General features: G+C 52.5%; 1 protein-coding gene across 1 annotated transcript in view; it reads left to right on the top strand.

Annotated features, from left to right (window-relative positions):
- Positions 1-9666: 9666 nt before the first annotated feature.
- Positions 9667-21003, top strand: part of TENT4A (terminal nucleotidyltransferase 4A) — a gene marked incomplete at its 5' end in the record, with an annotated part of 31592 nt that continues 20255 nt past the window's right edge. The window contains one exon of the mRNA XM_080933880.1: positions 9667-10364. Coding sequence (XP_080790006.1) covers positions 9667-10364 — 698 coding nt within the window. The remainder of the gene's footprint in view (positions 10365-21003) is intronic.

Raw genomic sequence — 21003 nt, 5'->3', positions numbered from 1 at the left:
GCTAACCTGGCCTCTGATCCTGAGTGGCAGGACTCAGAGTGGAACCAGAGGGAAGAGCCAGAATTCTGTGTCGTGTGTGTGTGTGTGTGTGTGTGTGTGTGTCTGTGGGTGTATTGCTTTCTATAGCAGAAATGAGCAAAAGTCAATTTATCAAGACACAGCAACACAGAGCCGGGGGTTCCAAAGCGTGCCTTAAGTCACTTGTGCTTGGCCGCTCTCTACAAAGGCGAGGAAGTCCTGCCACACCTGTGCTACCCCAAAATTTAGCCACCATCCTTCTCCAGTGTGTGTGGAGGAGGGGCTGGTGGAAAGAGGATGGCCCAGGGTAACCAACCTCGGCCATTTTTGATGAGAACCTGTCATCTCAGATACCTGCCTGGACTACGGAGCTCTTAGAATACAGCTGCAGAGCAAAGCGCATACTGGGTGAGGTCCGGAGCTCCTCTGTGGGACCAACACACTACTAAAGTCACTGATGCCTCTCGGTGACCTACTCAAGGCACAGGAGTCCCATTGCTCTCGGGGACTTCACCTCAGCACTGTCCCGTCATTGCTCTGCTGGAGGTAAGATGCCATTCTCCCAGTGAGTGTGTGTGAGGGCGGCCCCACAATGAACAAAACTGACTGTTCTTCAAAACTCAGGTTCCCTCCCTGTGGGCTGGAAGCACCAGGCATGTTCAGTCTGCCCACTCTGAACTCTCTCAAGTGCATTGTGGGGCAGGGCGGAAGGAGCTCTGCCAGCAACCTGCAGCCCAAGCATAAGCTAATGAGAATGCTAGCCATGGTCAAGTTTTGGAGGCATTAGATGTCCCCTGGAACATCCCTGAGGCAAGGCTTTGAGCCCAGTCTCAGTCTGTGTCTGGAGCTGGGGTGGGGGGGGGGTGGGGGGGCTGGGGGTGGCTCCCTGGCAGTCTGTGGGCTGAGCCAGGCCTTGCTGTCATGAGGAAAGAATCTGAAGGTCTGTAAACTCGCTATTTTTAGGCCTTAGCGGGGCCGGAGCCAGTGGCCCAGTGTAGTAAGGCCCTTGCAAAGTTACAACCCAGGTCCTCCGACCTACTCAGAAACTTCAGGGAGTTGAAATGCCGTGCGGCTAACAAAGGCACAAACCCCAAACCCCCTTTGTTCTCTCAGCTTGCCTCCCCAGCACCCAGCATATGCGCACTTCAAGCATGTGGCTTACCCAGTGCCCACTAATTGTGAGCCTTCCTGCATGTGCTCCCGGTGAGGCCTGGCCTGGCAACTGTGTTCGGGGCAGCCGCCATGTCGGGGGCATTTCTTACTCTCCTTGTGCACGGGAAATCAAGAAAAAACGGCCTCCAGTGTTGATAAACCCATACTCCAGAAGCTCTTCTCTCTGTCCAGCTCCTCCCAGAGACCTGGTAGCTCTCTTTTCAAATGTATGCTACTTGTGGCTACTTTGTTTTGTGGCCACTCCACGGAGTTCTTTCCAGGACCTGGCATGCCCTCCCCCCACTCCTCACCCCCCCACTCCTCACCCCCCCCCCCCCCCCCCCGCAGCCTGCTCCTTCCCACACGGTATACTGAATGTCCCTCTAGAGAAGGCCAGTTTAATCTGCCTGGCTCAGAATTCTCCAGGCCTGACTTGTTATTCTGGGCTAAGAAACCATGGTCTGTGATGTGGGTGCTCAAGGTGGCTTCCCTTGGGGTGGGGGTGGGGCTCTCGGTGACTCCTCTCTTGCCTTGGTAAATGCTATGGACAAGAGCTAACAACCCAGCCCAACACGGCAGCTCACATGGTCAGCACATAAGAGGCTGCCCCAGGTCTGAGGCCAGCGTGGGCTCCACAGTGAATTTCAGGCCATCTAAGAGGGTGGGCCGGGAACATGGAACAACTTGAGAAACAGAAATGAAGAACTGCTCTTCACAGCTGTGGGGAAGGAAACCAGCCTGATCCGAGAGTGGGAGGCAGGGTGTGGGTCTATCTGCCGTCTTTTCTGCTTCACATAGAAAAAGAGGCCCAGAGAAGCCTGGGAGGCTTGGAGGAAATCCCAGATTCTCACAGGATCACAGAGGAGTAAGGGTTGCCTGTGGGGTAAGATGGTGAGTGGTCACACTTGAAAGCCGGCCACAGTGTGAGTCCCTTTCATTTTCATATATAATCTTAAGTATTAGTGACCACGTTCAGCCACCTTTTATTGAAGACTTGGGGTGTGAGGCCAGAGGATTTTCAAATCCCCAAGGCTGTATGACCAAGCACAGAATTGAAAGTTGGGAACCTGGCTCCACAGGCCCTGGTCCCCATTGAGTCATGAGAGACTATTTGGCTTCCACAGGCTTTCTGTACTTTTTCCTGGGGTGGACAAGCTGGGTTTCCTCACCTAGGCTTCCTACCTGGGTAGAAAGTTGAGTCTCTACTTACCGACTCCTGGCACCTGAGGTAGTCGTGAAGTGTGGCACTGGGCTACCCTGAGATGTGTTGATCTCAGCCAGGAAATGCTGCCAATTTGGCTGATTAGGCTGCGGGAAATGTCCAAGGGCAGCCGGTGGCAAGCAGCACTGAACTGAGTGATCACTTCCAGTCCCCTCAGGCCACAATCAGAAGGGACAAGGAGGAGATGTGGGAGAAATACAGAAAAACATGGATTTATTTATTATATATGAGTGCACTGTAGCTGTCTTCAGACACACCAGAAGAGGGCATCAGATCCCATTACAGATGGTTGTGAGCCACCATGTGGTTGCTGGGAATTTAACTCAAGACCTCTGGAAGAGCAGCCGGTGCTCTTAACCCCTGAGCCACCTCTCCAGACCAGAGCACACCTGTTTTATATGTTTTTTTTTTGTCCTCAGCAGTGTAGAATCCAGTCACTCCGAGAAATAAAGCGAGCAGCCTATAAACCGCGTGGCAGCCAGAGACACCAATGTTCAGGCTCGCACGCCCCGTGGTGCTTCTGCCAGCCCACGTGCTCACAGCGGCGGCTCCTGTGTTCACATCTGAGTCCTCCTGCCCTAGTCCCTTCAGCAGAAACCTGCAGCTCTCAGCGTCTCTCTCCTGACTCTACACTGAATCCCTCGCGGATCCCGTCCCTTCGCCTAAGCAGTTCACGGAACAGTCACGATACGTGTCTGCCAGGCCTTGTTGCTGACGTTCTGGACACAGCTAGACCAACTTCCAGTCCTTCTTGGGAACATATTCAAGTTCTGGATTCGAGAGTTGTGCTGACCCTCCAGGCCAGGCCTCTCAGGCTCCTGCAGGACCTTCGCCATTCCTCTCTCTGCTGGCCTTCCACAGGAAAGTGGGGGGCTCCCAGGGGCCGGCAATGTTGGGAAGACTCCTCTGGGTTTTGAGTGGGTGGGTGACACTGAGTATCCACCCCCTCGGTTCAGTGGACTAAAGGCTGTTCTGCCTCACCTAGGTGGGGCCCCACAGGAACCATAGATGCTAGCTTCTAGCAGCTTTTGTTTCCTTCCGTGTTTGGCAGCAGCAGTTGGAGCAGCAGCGAGCAGGAAGCAAGTTTCACTGACTTTACCATTTCCATGTAAGTCTCAGGTACCGGGACCCTCGGGTCTTGGGCACTGTTGCTGTAGTCGGTTGTCTACGGTGGTGGTGGTGGCACGTGTTTCTCCCTCCATCCCAATGCTCTGGATTCTGGAAACACACACACACACACACACACACACACAGCCTTATATTTAATAAGCCTTAATCAGCTCAATGGTTGGGCCACTCCCAAGTTTCCATGTTGCTAAGGCCTCCCCTCCAGTACTCCTGAGTTACTACCTACCAAAATCTATATTCCATCTTTGTTATCCTAGACCCAATTTTGGGTGGGGGCCTGGGCCCGCTCTTCCCCGACTCTTAACATGATCCGTATGCCTTTTCTTCTGCCGATTTCAAGCCTGGATCTTATCCGTTTCCTGGCATGGTGAACCTTGCCGGGGAATCCTAAAAGTCCCACTTCTGTCTCCCTGCCCAGCCACTGGCTGCCGGCAACTTTATTTACCAATCAAAGCCAACTGGGGGAAGTGACCCTCAGCATCTTGATGCAGATGTGTGAATTCCCGTGTAATTTGGGGAATCTAATTAACACAAGCAATAAACCGAATTCACAACAGGGCACGGCCAGCGTTAAGAGCTCTCTGGACTTGAAGACTTGACAGTTCTCTGGAGGTCTTCTGGTGACCAGGGCTGCAAGCTCTCTTCCCTAGCTGCTTATAACTTGCTCTGTCATTGTCCTTCTATTTCCTGTTGTCCTCCTGTCTTCCTGTCTGTCCTGACTGCTCCTTCAGCTGTCAGTGGCTGCTGCCAGGCCTTTGGTGAAAAGCATACCAGAGCCAGGATGCAGCTGGGGCACCTGCCACTTCTTAGGGGCTGAGGTACCCAGAAGCCACATGGGAATTGGACATAGGGTGTGGCTGGGCTCATGAAACATAATCATCTCCTCCTATAAGGGGTGGGACCCAGAGGGTCAGTGGTTTGCCGGGTGGCCTCCACAGCATTGCCACATTAGTAACGCCACTGTGGAGATTCAGGCTCCGGGGGTCTGACTGTGGGTAGGCCCAGGCCACTGCTGCTGCCTGGAGGCTCAAGGCCACTTTCTGCTGATCCTGTTCAGTGTGTTCTACTGGAAGCAGGACAGAGGGGGCTTCGCTGCAGCTGATGTTGCAACGCTGAGAGGTAGCGGAGGGCCTCCTAGCCCACTCACTGGGAGCCTAAGCAGTCTTCTCACAGCCTGAGAAAGAAGACCTGTAACCGGCCATTTGCTTGTGACCAATCGTGGTTATTAGCAATCGTGTCTTCGACCAATCGTGGCCTTGCTACAGATGATAGTCTTCCCTCTAGTAGGGGACATTTTCTCCTCCAGCTCTTTACGATAAGAATGGTTTGAGGAGGCCTGTCATCACAGGCCTGGCGCAGACTGAAACAGCCCGGGCGGTCATCTGTAGACTTTCACAGTTATTTCAAGATGTCCATGACATGTTCAAAATGGCTGATGCTGGCACAAGCCTTATCCTGCTGGCTGTTAAAGGGACAGGCTTTTTGCTCAAGGTAAACTAGTAACAAGACAGAGCTCTCTATATAAGTAAGGAGTCAAGTTGCCCTACCCTAGAGTCTGCCTGGTCCATCTCAGCTGAACCCTGAACACTGTGCTCAAATCCTGTCTGACTGGGTAGAGCTGAGCCCTTCTCCTCACACAAATCCTGAGTGACTGGGTGGAGCAAAGACCCCTTTTCCATACCCTAGATCTCTGGATAAGACGGTATAGTTGAAGTCCCTTCTCTTTCGCCTAGCTCTCTGGATATCCAAATCCCTGGTGGCTGGGCAGAGAGCTCCTGCCTACACTCCTTGCTCATCTTGGACACAAACTGACAGGGTTGTGTCAGAATCAGGCTCTCAACAGGACATCCCGTTCCAGTCTGAGATTACTTCCTACAGCGGCCATTACTGACTTTCTCCATGACCCTTCTGTCCTTCCCTTCACACCCCAGCTTGTAAGGCACAGTCAGACTGCGTTGTCCTTGTGCTGGCATGCGTAGAAGCCAAATGACAAAAGGGGGATCTGCTAGCAAAGAGTACTTGTGGGAGGGAACTGCAGACCCAAGGTACGAAGCCCACAAGCCTGAAAGCCTGTTCTGACAAAACCTAGCCTTCCAGTCATCTTTGGAGTAGCCCCAGCAGGAGAGGGCAGCCCTCTGACTTCTTGTCAGGGCCCTGCACCACCGCCCCAGCTCACTCCAGGGCAGGAACTAGCAGCAGGGGCTGATTTCTGTCTCCATGAGAGGGCACTGGGAGACGCTGGTCCCTGCCATGTGTCAGTGCTTGCAGAGTCCCAATGGGAGAGAGAGCCCAGAGATTCTAACCTAAGTTTGGTCCCCACATTGGGTGGCACACAAACATTTGTAATTCCAGGTCCAGCATATCCAACATCCTCTGCTGGCCTCCTCAGATATCCGTATGTATGCAGTGCACAAACTCACACAGGCGTGCAGACCACATACACATAAGTAATAAATATGCGATGTTTACATACATACATATATACACATACATACATTTTATGTATATATTATATATACATATATATACATACACATATGTAAAATATACCATGTGTGTGACGGCAGCACCTTCCATTGAGACAAAGAGACTGTACAGAACCACTGGTTTCTCTCAGGAGCATGTGTGTCACTTGGGCTCATAGTGTGTTGAGACATGCCACCTTCTGCTTATGCACAATGCTTGCTTCTTGTCCTTAGCCACACCAGGACAGGGCAGCTTGTTGCATAAGGAAGCACATAAGGTAGTCAGCCTTTGTGCCCTACTGCCTGCCAGCCAACGGTTAGCCATGAGTGTGGTCCTCTGGGAATGCCCACCTTTGGCTGTCCAGCTTACAATAAGAATAGCTGTGTTCCATCTCAGCGGAGAACCACTCAGTTGGTAGGCTGACTGTGAGAAAAACTGAACACTATTTTGCTGTTGGCTTTGAGGGCAGCAGTTACTCAACAGTAACTGAGTGATATGCCACTCAGCCTGGGAACCTAGGTCTAGATTTTCAGACTTCTTCGAGCCTTAAAGGGAAAGTGTTGGGCTCTTTCTCTGTAGAAACTGATGAGAATGATCTCCCTGCCCAGGGTTTTAAGGTCTGAAGTTTACTCTCAGCATCAAGAAACACAGGGCTTCTATGGCAGGAGATGACTCAGGAGTTAAGAGCACCTGCTGCTCTTGCAGAGGACTTGGGTTAGGTTCCCAGCACCTACACTGTAGCTCACCATATGTAGCTCTAGTTCCAGGGACTCAGGCACCCTTCTGTGTCCTCCATGATCACTAAACACACATGCAGTATACTTACAATATATGTATACAAATGCTTAATCATACACATGAAATAAAAAAATAAATAAAGCTCAGAAAAAGGAATGCATGGCTTCTGATATACATAAAACATTTGTGATCAAATATATAACAAAAACATTTGCTTTAATTACAAAGACTCATGAGGTGGCTGATTAACCAAAGGAGGAGGTTAGCTAGAAAAGACAGAGCTTGGGGCTGGAGAAATGGCTCAGGGGTTAAGAGCACTGACTGCTCTTCCAGAGGTCCCGAGTTCAATTCCCAGCAACCACATGGCGGCTCACAACCATCTGTAATGGGATCTGATGCCCTCTTCTGGTGTCTGAAGACAGCTACAGTGTACTCACATATAAAAAAATAAATCTTAAATAAAATACAAAAGACAGAGCATGAGACTATATGAAGAACAAAACCAAACCAACCCACAGTAAAGCACTCTAAGAGGAATGTATTGTCAGCACAGATGACAGCCTGGAAGCTGGCAAGGGGACTGAGTGCTCATGGCCACTCTGCTAACACTTGTGGGAGGCCTTACTCTCTGTCCCACACTGCCCTAGAACTGATGTCCAGCAGAGAAGAGGACAAGTCTCCTCTTGGGGGCCTGCCATTCAGACACAGAGGGAAAACAGACAAACTATGTCTTAGATGGTGTAGTTGGTGAAATCAAAACGTGTTGAAGCCCCTATCCTGGATGGGTGCCTAAATGGCTTTATAAGGAAAGAGATCTTCACAGATGTCCCCAGGTTATTGTAACACTGTTAGCGGGCACCCAATCCAACATGACTGACATCCTAAGAAAAAGACAGACACAGCGAAAGTGTCACTCCGTGATGGAGACGGGTTAGTGATGTGACTGAACACGCAGTGCCAAGGATTGCTAGAATAGTACACACCTGGAGGAAAGCAGGGAGGAGGGCTGACTTTCCTTGTACAAACCTTCTGAGACAACATGGCTGCTGACATCCTGATGTCAGACTTCCAGTCTCCAGAACTGTGAGGAACAAACTTGGTTTCTGGGTGTCTGAGCAGTAAAGTCAGGGAAAGAAATGGGGTAAGCTGAAAATAAAGTATTCAGTGTAAGTGTAATTCACTTGGAAGTCCTTAAGATTGTGAAAAGGGAATGCAGGGATCGTGCATGTCTGGGGAAGGTCGTGCCGACTAGCTGTGAGAGCCAGTGTAAAAAAAGCTCTGGGGCAGGAGTGTGCCTCACACTTGCTGCTGGTGCAAGGGAGGTTATGGGACAACCTGGAGAAAAGGGGGAAGGTGAGGTGGAGTCCGCCAGGTTAGCAAGGCTGTTACATTTTGATCAGCGAGAGAGTAAGCTCCCCTAAGATTCTGAAGTGCTAAGCAGATCTGATTTCTTAAAAGTAACAACTTAAGTATGTATGCACGTGCGGACGTGTCAAATGCTGGAACCACCTGCTGTGCAGGTTAAAGACTAAGGGGGGGGGTTAAGGATGGGATTCTGGAAACCTCCTGGGAGACACAATTTAAAAACAGACCAACAGACCTGTAGTATTTAACACAACACACTCTATCTTTGGGACAGGTTTTCAGGGCCTGTTGGTACTGTCTGCAATCGTCCTGCCTCGGTCTCCCCAACGCTGGAATTACAGGGACTCGTGACCACACAAAGTTTAACGCACAGGCTTTTCTCATTGGCTGGGATCTCCCCATATACCAGTGGTGAGAAAAAAAAAAAAAAAAAACGCCAGAGACGAAACATTCATACTGACTGAAGGCAATAAGCACGCAACATGGCCCTTCCTTCCATCTTAGTGCAGTATGAGACGGGCCAAGTAACTCGTAAGGTTTGTTCCAAGGTGGTATAGAGCAGGAGGGAAGCAGCTCCCTCATGCTCAAAATTAGCAGAGCCCGGGTGCAGGGGCCCAAGTGCGGCCCAGGCAGAGCGTGCACCTGCCGGGTTGGACCCGCACAGCAAACGCACAGGACATCGGAGCTGCTTCCGACTTCACGGGCCGCGTGGTCTGCGCGCGGCGCCCTGGAGGAGATCCCGGCCACGCGGGACCGACTCTGCCCCGTCACTCGACTGCACAGAACACGCGAGGAGACGGCGGGAGGGCGGTGGCTCGACCCGCAGGCCCAAGGCCGGCGCAGTCGCAGCGGTTTCGTTTTCCCAGCCGGGCAGCGACCGCAGCACGCCAGCCGGCGCGGAAACTTCCACCGGGCTCCGGGGCGTCTCTGCGCACGCGCGGCGCGGCCTACACACAGCGCTCACCCACACCCCGCCCCCTCCGGCCCCGCCCTGTCTGTCTGGTCTGCAGGCGCCCGCGCCGCCGTCTCACCGCCGCCGCCTAGGGAGTGTAGTGCGCAAGCGCCGTAACCAAGGCGGCGCTGTCTAGTGAGGATTTGAAATCCCCGCGCGTGCGCACTGCGCCGCGGCCGCGAGGGAGGCCGCGCCCCCGCCCCGCCGCCCCCGCGCCGCCTCCCCGCCCCTCATTGGAGCGGAGGCGGCGGCCCCCATCCCTCTCCGCGCCCGGCCGCCGCCGAGGGCGTCTTTCCGCCGCCGCGCCGCAGGAGCGCCGTGACTGACTGACGGCCCGGCGTTCTGGGCCCGCCCCCTCGGCCGGTCGCCGCCCCTCCGATGGCCTCTCCCCGCCGCCCGCACGCTACGCCGCCGCCGCCGCGGCCCCCTCGCCCTCCCCGCGCTGCCTGAGCCACCCGGACCGCAGCTGCGCCGCGCGCCCCACCGAGCGCCGTCCGCGCCCATCCGCGCGCACCGGAGCGCGGCCCAGGCCCGTCCGTCCGTCCGTCCGTCCGCGCGGCCGGCCCGGGGCGCGGCGGGGGCGGGGCGCGGCGGGCGGCGCGGGCCCCGCGGGGGCGGCGCGTGGATGGATCCGCGCGTGGCCTGGATCCAGCCCGAGCAGAAGGGGCCGGCCAATGCCCTGTGGATGCAGATCTGGGAGACCTCGCAGGGCGTGGGCCGCGGCGGCTCCGGCTTCGCGTCCTACTTCTGCCTCAACTCGCCGGCGCTGGACACGGCGGCCGCGCCCGGGGCGGCGGGGCGCGCAGCACCAGCAGCAGGAGGCCCGGGGCCGGCGCCCGCCGCCTCGTCCCCGCCGCCCGCGCCCGGCCCCGCCGCGCTGCCCCCGGCGCTGCTGACCGCGCTCGGGCCCGCGGCGGACGGCGCGCGGCGCCTGCACAAGTCCCCGTCGCTGTCGTCGTCGTCGTCGTCCTCGTCGTCGTCCAACGCCGAGTCGGGCACCGAGAGCCCCGGCTGCTCGTCGTCGTCCTCCAGCAGCACCTCGCTCGGCCGCGCCGGCAGCGGCCGCACCTTCTTCAGTTTCGCCGACGGCTCGGCCCACGCGCACCCGGGCCCACGCGGCCCCACGCCCGCCGGCTCGCCGCCGCAGCACCAGTTCCACCCGGGCCGGCGGAAACGCGAGAACAAGGCCAGCACGTACGGCCTCAACTACCTGCTGTCGGGCAGCCGCGCGGCCACGCTGAGCGGAGGGGGCGGCCCCGGGACCCAGGCGGCGCGGCCCGGCACACCGTGGAAGAGCCGCGCGTACAGCCCGGGCATCCAGGGGTGAGTGCGCCCGAGCCGCGGGGCTGCCAGCGTCGCGGGCACTTTAAAAACTCGGTTAGATGGAGATCCACCAGGCGGCGGATTGACAGTTCGGGATGGAGGCCTGGGGCCGCACTAGAAAGCGGTTCCTTTCTTTCCTCCCCTCCAAGGCAGGGAAGCGAGGGATGGCTGTCAGTGAGAAGTGTGTATACGCGTGTTCTTTCCTGGGCTAAATCGTGTGTTTTAGTGTAGTGAGGTTGAAGGTAAAAATGTTTTGTTCCTTTTTTGGAGACGGTAGGTTTTTGGGAGTGGTGCAGGTTGGCCGTCAAGTGAGGTTTAGAAGCGGGGTCTTGTGGGTTTTGAGGTTACCTAGTACGTTCTAATTTGGGGCAGACGTTCACAGAAAGATCATCACCTGGGGTTTCTGAAAACCACCTAATAGCACTCAGGATTTTTTCCTGTGTACTCACAGGAAGGTGTCGTTTTCATTAAAAAATTTTCCACAATTCCCAGAGGACCTTAGAGCTTTAATGTCCCCAATGGCAGCAGGGTGTGTGTGTGTTGGGGGGTGTTGGTCTGGAATTGCCCCAGGTGAGACTGCTGTAGTGTGAAGCTCTTCATTCAACCCATTGGCTTTTCTGAACATCCAGAAACAAGGTAGTCGTTTGCAGTCTCAATACTGGTGAGCTTGCTTTGCCTCAGTTCCAGCAGCTCGAAAGGGCATCTAAGTAACCCCCACTCCCTCCGGCCCTCTCAGGGAGCTAGATTTCCAGTTTAGGTCCACCGGATGGTTGCTAGCCCTGGGACTCCTTTGAGGTAACTTCTTAGGGGGCTGTTTGTAGTTTGAGGTCCTTGGGGAACACTGATATTCTCGGGCCGGGGTGTTACATAGAAACTCTGCAACTTGTTTCACCTGCGCGGGATTGGGATTCTTCAGCATGCTCTGCAGAGCCGGGAGCCGCCTCGCTTCTCCTGCCGCTTCCCTACAGTGCTAGCTTGTAGAACTGAGGCAGGTGTGGAGGAACAGATTTTGTGTGTGTGGCAGTGAACCTAAGGGAGGTTTCTGGATTGTTACGTAACTGTAATGGGCATGGTGTCTGCCCTGAGACAACAGGGCCTGGCCCGGGGCAGAGTCACACGTGTGTACTTAAGCAGCAGCGTTCTCTGCCCCTCAGTGAGCGTCCCTTGAAGTGGTCTCTCGGGTGGTTGGTAAGCTGGTCAGCCTCTGTGTGTTCTGTGGCTTTTGTCAGTATGTGTGCCTCTGGGCCGGGTGTGAGTTTTTAGTCTGGGGTACAGTTGGCATGGGTGGCAGGCATGTAGTTCTCTTGATTCCCCCAAACCTGGTCCCTTCTTTAAATACCCTTCCCCGTACAGATGAACATTATTGCTACCTAGGTCAGCCTACTCCCAAGTCTTTGATTAGATGCTGTCCAGGAGCCTGGTGTCTCTTCATACTTTAAGCACTTTGTAACTATCTCTGTGGAGGAGGCTGCTCAAGCAGTCTAAGACTGGGGTCTTCTGGGCACTGTGGCCTAGCCTGTGTCCTCCGTCAGCACTGTCAGTGGGTTGAGGTTCTACTTGCTCTCAACTTTCACAAGAGCCTCCATTACTTCCCACACCCCCAAGAGAGATGAAGGGCTGAACTCAGTAGTTACTTTTCTTGCCTGAGCCCTGCCTCAGATCCTCTTGCTCACTTTAGGGCACCATGTTATAGGTCTTAAGAGGGCTCAGAAATGAGCTAAGAGTTTGGCCTTGAATACTGCCCACACATCTTTCCCATGCCTGGTGACTCTTCCTTGTCTGTCTAGGTGGCATGTGTCATGATTTTGGTGAGTGGTGAATCCTGGTGGAGGAGCTTTGCTAGCTAACTTGTAAGAGGGTAGGGTATCTTTCTGTTTCCTGCTGTGACTGACCTCTCCAAGGGGGTGAGGAGGAATTGGTAAACCAGGGTGCCAGCAGAGCTGGGCCTGTGTTAACTATAAAGGTGGCTCCAATGATTGCTTCCATGTGGTTGGTTGCTTTTACATGAACTGACCTTGGGGTGGCAAGAAAGGGGCCTATCAGAAGCACTAGTCTTCTGTGTGGGGCCGTCACCGAGCCTTTGAACCTTCCTCTCTGTGGCTTCACAAGAGACAGAAGTCATGTTAACTGTTGGCTTGAGTGTGGCCCACTTAACAGTGAAGGCGCCTGTTAGTGAGAGGCTGCTGGGCTTTCTTTCTAGTCTCGGGGATATCCCTTTCAGAGGGACTCAGCAGAACTCCGAAAAGGACAAGTGGTTTTCTGGTGGGGTGTGAGTCTGGGTCTCTGCCTAGTGGACATGTGGCACCTGCACCATTCAGCTCTCCATGGGAGGAGTCTGCCCTTGGAAGCTGCTTGTTGGCTTTGGTTCCTGCAAGTGCCAGACTGCTTTCCATCCCGGGAAGGATGAAAAAAATGGAGAGGACAGGGCTTGCAGAGTAGAGAAGACAGTCCTACTGTGGGAGCTGCCCTGAGCACAGCCCTGAAACCTTTGTTAGGACATAGCATGCCTAATGTCAGACATCCCTCTGCATGAGCTGAAGGCAGGCATGGGCAGGCTCTCCGGGTCCTCCCTTCCTTTTTAACTCGCTGTGCCTTCTGAGTCCTCAACTCTGACCCAAAGGTGGGATCCCTTTGTCCTGGTCAGTCTCAGTGGCTTTAGAAGCTGCTTTAGGTTAAAAGTAAAGAGGTGGGGGTAAGTGAGGGTGGGGGTGTGGTCTTCATCCATTCAGCCAAGTCCTTACCTGTGTCTTTCAGCCGCATGACCCTGACTCTGAAGGTTGTGTCCTTCCAGGTGTGCTTGCAGTAGGCAGCCGTCACGTGCAGCTTCTCTGCAGCTCTCTTCATGTTAGTCTCTCTGTGTTCGTGCCCTCGGTGATGGGAATCCCATTGTCTGTCTGAAGCCGGAGAAGCCTCCAGTGTCAGCGGTTTAGCCTGGCTGTGGTTGATGGTGCTCACAGGACTGCGGGGTGGTTCCCTCTCAGCTCCATGCATGCTCTTTGCTGTTCTCTTGTGAGGGAGGCAGAGATGATGGAGAAACGAGGTTCCTTCTCCTGCAGCACAGCTCCTGCCGGCTTTGACAGAAGCAGTAGGCCTTTCCTCAGAAGGGAGGCTCCACTGCGAAGGCCCAGGTGAGGGCCCAGTGGGTGACGCTGTAGAACACAGGTGTACTCACTGTTATCTCCTTCCCTGTCTCCTGTGAGCATTGGGATGCATGGGAGGGGAGCTGTAATCACTGCCTGTGCAGGTGACATCACTGCCTGTGCAGGTGACATCACTGCTTGTGCAGGTGACGGTGGCACAAGAGGTCTTGCTTTGTAGCTTCACAGAGATGCTCAAGGTTGAAGAGGGAGATGAGAACAGGATACTGTACATCGCATAGTCATACAGACACTATTACCTCTGTGCAACCCTGCTCCAGCTAAATAGCACCACTCTCTTGGCATGGCCCCACGGCCAGTCTCCATACAGAACTGGGAAGGCGAGTTAGATGCCGTTACAGGCTGCTGAGGGTAGTCCCGGAGAACTGCTGAGCCACAGCTTGCTCAGGATAGAGAGCTGACGCTGGAGGACAAGGCCAGGCTTCTTTTAGAATATTAAACAGGCTGGCACAGTCCTTTGGAAAAATGAGAGGCTGTAGGGTTGGGGAGGCTCTGGGTTTGGTCTTAACACCAAGGAGAAAAGAAATAGAAACAAACTAACAAACAAAACCCATAAAAACAAAAATGGAGGCCCTGAGTAATTTTGGAGAAAAAACACCTAATGTTCATGCTGTGCAGGTTAGGAGGGGTCCTAGTGTCCTGCTGTGATCTTTGGATGAAAATGCAGGGCTGCTTTCCCCTTAGACACTTGTGGCTTAAAGTAATTCTTAAGTAAAACACTTTTATAGATTATTTTATACTGTTATGTATATATTTGGTTTTGATTCTTGGGTATGTGCTTGTGTAAGTTTATGTACAGGTGTCTACAATCCCAGAAGAGGGCATTGGATTCCCCGGGAACTGTAGCTGCAGGTAGCCATGGGCAACCAGATGTGGGTGTTGGGAACAATCTGGATTCGCTGCAAGCGCTCTTAACTGCTGGACAGTCCATCCCACTCTTTAAGTAGACATTTAAAAGGAAAAAAAGTACCCTATAATTTTAAGACTTGTGCTTCAAACAAAGTCTTGGCTATTTTGATGGCAGTTGTGGGCTTTGGGGCATCTTCTTGAAAGATTTCATACAAAGTATCCTTTGGGAGCAGGGGTCCCAGTGCAGAGGATCCAGGATGCTCAGGTTCAGAGACTTTTGTGTGTGATGATGCAGACAGAACTCAAGCTGTAGGAGTACCCAGGAACCATTTCTACTGCTTGCTGTGGCAGGTGTCGCCATGAGGAGCTCTGCCCAGCCAGCCTGTCAGTGTTGCTCTTCCCTTGAGCAAAGCTGGATGGTAAGCTAACCCCAGAAGGCTTGCAGCAAAGTCAGGCCTGTGATGCTCTCGCGTGCCTCTGAGCGGGGCAGCCATGTTGTCTTCCCCTTCGGCATGTGCACGCACTCAGCACGGTGCTCCTGATTCTTCTCATTGTTTACCGTTCTGTGGTCAGGTGGCAAAGTCCACGCTCGGTTATCTCATAAGTCACGTTCTTCCTGTCACTTGAGGATGGCTTGGGTGGGCTCTCCATTCAGCAAGGCAGACGGCTGTCAGCTGCTTGTTATCGCATCTGTCTTCAGTGCCCTCTCACAGCACATTCCTGTAATTATGGCACTTGCGGAGACTCCTTGTCTGGCTTTTTGGTCCCTCCCATCTTCAAGCCCACAAGGTGCCTTGACTCTTACTTCTTGCCAGTTAGAGGGGACCCCGGGACCCCTTACCTGACTGCGTAGGCTCACGAAGATGGTCTGTCTTCAGGCCATGCAGTGCAGTGTGGTCCATAGACTATTCATCCCTTCAGAACCACAGGTTTGGGCACGGGGCGCTGTCTGCCACACGCAGGCATTGCTTATAGTAGGAAGACAGTACTGCTGTGAGAAGAGGAGGCCATGGTTTTCTTGTCCAACAGTTTGTCTTCTGCTTGGACATCAGCTCATTGCAGTGACTCTTGCATGTTGCCAGTCTTGTCTTCTGAGCTAACTGATGACAAGAACAGTGTGCACACCTCACAGATGAACCATTCTTTAGTCTTCCATTTAACAAAGTTTACACGAGAGTCACGTGATTACACAGAAACTGTGCCAGCCCTGATCACATGCATTGATCAGAGTGTTTTGGTGGCTCGTCTAAGTTGCCACTTAGTAATGACAGAACAACCCATCGTTGCTCTGTATAAGATGTGGCCGACACCTGATCTGCAAGCTCGGTTGGTGGGGATGGCGGTTTGCCTATGGCCTCAGTTGCAGAACATGTGCCACCACCACAGTTCTTGCCTTGTCTCCTCCTGAGTTCCTGTGGAGATAGCTCTACTGTTCCTTGCCTGCTTACACCCAGCACCAAAGACATGCATACTCAGAAAGAAGCAAAGACAGGTAGATTCTGTGCAAAGGCAAAGAAAACTTAGTTGTTTTAGGCATTTTAAACATAGACTGAGTTTTGCAGTGATTTTAAAATGCAGAACAGCATGTTAGTTTCTCTGAGACCCACAGTGCAGGGTGAAAACAGTGACCAGCTCACAGTTGGAAAGAAGTAGAAAAGACTCACGCCACGCAGGAAGGCATTCCCATTCGCTTACATCATCTCTCTTTTTTAAAACTAGACGACAGGGAAGTTAGAAACCTGGTAAATTTGGAGACTAATTAGACCACCTGCTGAGTGTCACTGGTCGTCCTGTGTGGGCTGGGCTTGGACATGTGGGTTCTGCACAGGCTTATCTTTCCCCAATTGACAGGCCTCCTAGATGGCATGTCCCTATGAAAGGGGCATTCTTGAGTCAGTGGCTTGTGATACTCATTTGCATTAAAAATTTTTTTTAATTAAATTTTACATTCCAAATGTTACACCCTTCCCAGTACCCCCTCCCAGAGTTCTTCACCCCACCTCCATTCCCCTTTATGTTTGAGAGGGTGCTCCCCCACCCACTCACATGTCCACTGAAACTTCACCTCTATCCCCTCCACCATCCTCCTTCCCTGGGGCATCAAGTCTCTACAGGATATGGCGCGTCCTCTTCCACTGAGGCGGGTCAAGGCAGTCCTCTGCTGCATCATGTGCTGGGGGCCCTGGACCAGCCCACGTATGCTCTTTAGTTGGTGGCTTGGTCTCTGGAGCTCTAGGGGGTCCAGGTTAGTTGGGACTGTTGTATTTCCTATATAGAGTTGCTGCTTTTCAACTATGTGGCTTTTCCCGGTGTTTGTTTTCTGAGAGACAGCAGTGGGTGTAACCCAAGTTCTAGTCCTGGGAATGGAATGATTGGGGCACAGAGTTGATTATTCCCATTTTTACCTCAGTTTGTTTCTTGTATTGGGCAACATACACTTGTTTTTGAGAACATATTTTATTAGTTTAGTCACATACTCACAGGTCTGGTTCTGGCTGGCTTTACCTGGGCTCTGACTCAGTTTCCCCACCTGGGAAGTAGGGCCTGTGACATAACTCAGAATCAGTTTGTGAGCTGGTCATCATGTGAGAAAGGCGGCTCCTTCCCCTTTCCTCCCTCAGGAAATTGAAACCAAAAATGGGCTTCTTATTGCCAAAAGGAAAACTTTCCTCTTCTTTCTTTTCTTAAATAAACCGCAGACCAAAAAGTTCCATGCCTTAGAGAACTCAGCTGAGACCAGTGTTGACACTAGAGAGTTCTGTGACCCCCCATCCTTGTATTTTAAACGCAGACAGCCTTTTAGTGAATCCATCGTCACTGTTTTCATGTGTTCGTGGTGTGTGTGTGTGTGTGTGTGTGTGTGTGTGTGTGTGTGCTGTAACTGGAGTTAGGTTGGTTTCAGTTCTTAGTCACTGCTCCAAGTGGAGGACCGGGTGGCTGTGATGACCCTTACTCTGAGTTCTTTGCCACTTCCTACACAGTTACTGGGTTTGGAAGGAAGATAGTGTGCCAGGAAGCCACACAGTGCTGGGCGGTGCGGGCCTGTGCAGAGGAGGACGTGCAGTGCCTGGGTGCGGGCCACTCTTCGAGTGTACCAGCCAGTGCTTAGAGGGTGGCCGTGCAGGTGAAAAACCAAATGAACTTTAATTTATTGACTTGTTTTGTGGCATTGGGAATCAAGCTAAACATCCTGAGCATGGCTAGGCAGACTTATCCAGTGAGCACCCTCCGGAGCCCTTATTTAATTTTAGTTAAAATTTAAATGGCCCTGTGTTTGGACAGTGCTGACTTTGTGCAACCTTATGTTTTATTTGAAACAGTTTAACTCGGTGAGTTGCTGAAGTAAATTGAAACTCCACAGCAGTAAAAATCGCAAGTTGCTATGGAGAAAGCACTAGAGTTCATGTTTCTGAGTTTCCAGTGCAAATCGGTTTTGAAAGGCTGACATCTTCATGAGTGAAGCAGCATGGAGTAGGGAGAGTGCAGCCCTGAGCCGAGCCGCTCTGAGGACTGGAGCGGTTCTGGTGAGCGCGCAGAAGATGGTAGTTTTCATAGCTTCCCTGCCGCCATCTCCCTGCTTCACTTGCCCCGTTGACTTCCTGGTCCATAGCCACTCAAGCAGTATTTCTTGTGTTTCACTGACACTAACTTGGTCTGGATTAGTTAAAATGGTCTGGCAAAGAGGTGTGCACTTGTGCTATTGCTGTTGCTGAGGGAGATAACTAACCTCAGACTAAGGATTTAGCAAGGCACTAGGCAAAGCCAAAGGTAAATTCATGCAGGGCCTTTCCTGTGCCAAGGATCGCCTTTCCTAATGAGAACGGGCAGATTCAGAGCCTGCCTGTAATTCCTCTGCAGCTTCTTGTCTGCAGGGGGCACAGGAAGCCCTTTGGGACTGGATCTTGCTTCCTGGGTTGTCTAAAGGTTGAATTCTTGGAGAGGCGGAGGAGCTGTAAGATTATGCCTTGTGGACTCTTACCTGACATCTGGAAGAGCCAGACACCTCTGCAATCCCAACAAGAGCTCATTTGAACAAGATGAGAGTAATTTTCAGGAGATGCTCAGATCTTGTCCAAGGGTCACCTAGGAAGTGCTGAAACTGGGCTCAGATGCAGGCTTCTTTCTGGGAGTGAGAGGGATCATGAGCTGAGAGTCAGAAGCATGATTTGGTGAAATGGCAGAGACGAGGGGCAAGCATGACGAAGTGTATTTTGGTCTCAGGCATCTCTAAATTCAAGCAACATTTTAGAAAGTGAAAACAGCCATGATAGGGTATTCCAGAGTAAAGAGAGCACTTGGCATGATCTGGGAAACACAAAGGAATTGGGAATCTAGCTACCAGTTAGCTTGTGAATTAGTCACCAGAGTCAGTGTGTGCATAGAACCAGGATGGCTGGGAGAAAGGTCACCGGTTGACCTGGCACTCTGAAGTGCCGGGTGGGCTGCTGCACAGCTTGAGGCTTGTGGCTATAAGAAAGTACACCGGTGCGTGAGGCTTTCCTGAGCAGGTGGGCTCTGCCTCTCTCCCTTCCTTCCCACCTGGCTGTGGCCTGCTCTATTAGCCAGTTAGAGCCAATCTGGGCCAGGTCTCTCTGTTATCCCTTTGAGTATTTCCTGCTGCCCTCCAGGATGCCCCGGGAGGTACGCCACTGAGAGAAACAGTCCACCTCTGTAGCACAGCACAGGACTGTCAGTGTAGCCCAGGCCCGGATTCCCTGGCTCACTCATTGACTAGGAACAAAGAGGTGAGGTTGTTAGGAGCAGTGCCTGTGAATTCCAGGCTCTGGCTCCTCTGGAGAGAGACCAGATGCTGCCAGGACTCTGCCTGGCTTCTGAGGACAGAACGTTGAATATCCCCAAGGAACACGAGGGACACTTCACTAATCAGCAGCAGCAGGACAGGGAGCTCTGACCTACTAGAGAGGGTTCTTCACCTTTCTATAAGACAGTTTATAAATGACTTTTCAGAGCAGTGGTGCCTGTTCATTTATTCATTGTAATTCACGTAAACTTGGGGCAGTTGTCCTGCCTTATCCTCTCAGCTGCTGGGATTACAAACATGAGCCATCATTTCTGACACCATTTTAAAATAATGATGTATTGGTAAAACTGGTTCATTTTCTTAAAAGTGGAAGCTTTAAAGTGACTCAGTCCCTTCACCCAGAAACCGCCAGGATGATTGGATGACCACAGTTGTCGATGGTATAGGAGTCTGCAACAGAAAATCTCACTGGAATCATCATCATGTAAACTTTAGTACATGGTTTACTTTGCTTTAGTAAGACATGTGCAGACTCAAATAGAAACATAGTCTGAGAGTGACCACTGTGGCTGGGAATGTAAACTGAGGAGGCCCTGAGTGTGGAAGGTCTCACTCTCAGTTCACGGGCTGAAAGTCCGCCCTTCTGCATCTTTCCTCCTGACTGAACATAGGGCGCTGCTGTGAGTTTGCTGTTTTGTTGTGCAGTTCGGTTCACTAGCATTCGTTGAGCCCATACTGAGTGTGTTCCCGGCCTTGTCTCAGGACTACCTGTGTAGATTTCGGGCCACGTTGCTGGATGTTCCCCGAGGGCCATGCTGCTCCTCCGTGCGGTCTTGTGCTCTTGTTAACTCTGCAGGGCCAGCCCTGCATCCCTAGATTCCACTGCGTCTGTGTCTTCTGGCTGGGTCCTGGGTTGCCCTGCTCTGACCCTGTGTCTGTAGTTTTTTCCTGAGATGTGGTTTGGTGGTTCATACTGCATAGCTGCTGCTGGTACCTTTTCATGAAGGGCTGGACATTCATTTCTGTACAGTGGATAGGGCTGTACTCCCTGAAGCCTCTTGTGGCCCTGTAGCTTGGCTTTCTTCTGTCCTCTGAGGCAGGACCTTGTCTCCTCAGGTCTGAAGATTGATACTAAGTGCTGACCTGTCTAGACGTCTGTCCAAGCAGGCCTCTTTGTGAGGCAGACTTTTCTGGACCTCAGATGCTTGTGCACTGTAGGCTGAAGTTGGTCTGCAATGTAGGGGGAGGCTCTGTCATGTCCTTGCTCCTGTGTTGCTGGCTCTGCTTTCCTGGGGTGACAAGTGTCTGAATGTCTGTCTATCCTTGGATGCTGCTTGCCTTACTTCTGTCACGGACACCAGCAGCTTTCTCCTGACTCCTGACTTTTCTCTACATTAGGGACATGTCCTCTGATTTTTTTTCCCTGTGGAGCTAGCAGTGAGTGGCTTTCTCATCTGGGTTCACTGAGCTCCTTATGACACCCTCTTACCCCACCTGTCACAGTGTATTCCCTCTGCTCATCTTACTCCTTAATAAGTCTTAACACTGTCTTGCTGTGGATATTTTCCTGTGGAAGTAGCCCCTTACCCCAATCCATCTGCAGCTCTGAGAGTCTGCCTGTCCCATGGGATAACCATTCTGTGCCCTGCTGGAACCAGATTGTGGGCAGCTGAGATTTAGGCTGAGCTGGGGCACTGCCTTGTTGGGACCTAGACTCTGCTTTGAATTGTTCGGCTTTCCAGGGTCAGTGCTCTTGGCTAACCCCTGGACTTCCTAGAAGGCCTGGTGGCCTCTTGTTTACAGTCAGTCCCTGGGGACAGGAGTGACCTCCTGGGCTCCAGCACTCAGTCTACTGCAGTGTAGGGATGCT

This window comes from Micromys minutus (assembly GCF_963924665.1).
Source record: "Micromys minutus genome assembly, chromosome: 20".
NCBI classification, from domain to species: domain Eukaryota; kingdom Metazoa; phylum Chordata; class Mammalia; order Rodentia; family Muridae; genus Micromys; species Micromys minutus.
This window is presented reverse-complemented; position numbering and strand designations above follow the sequence as displayed.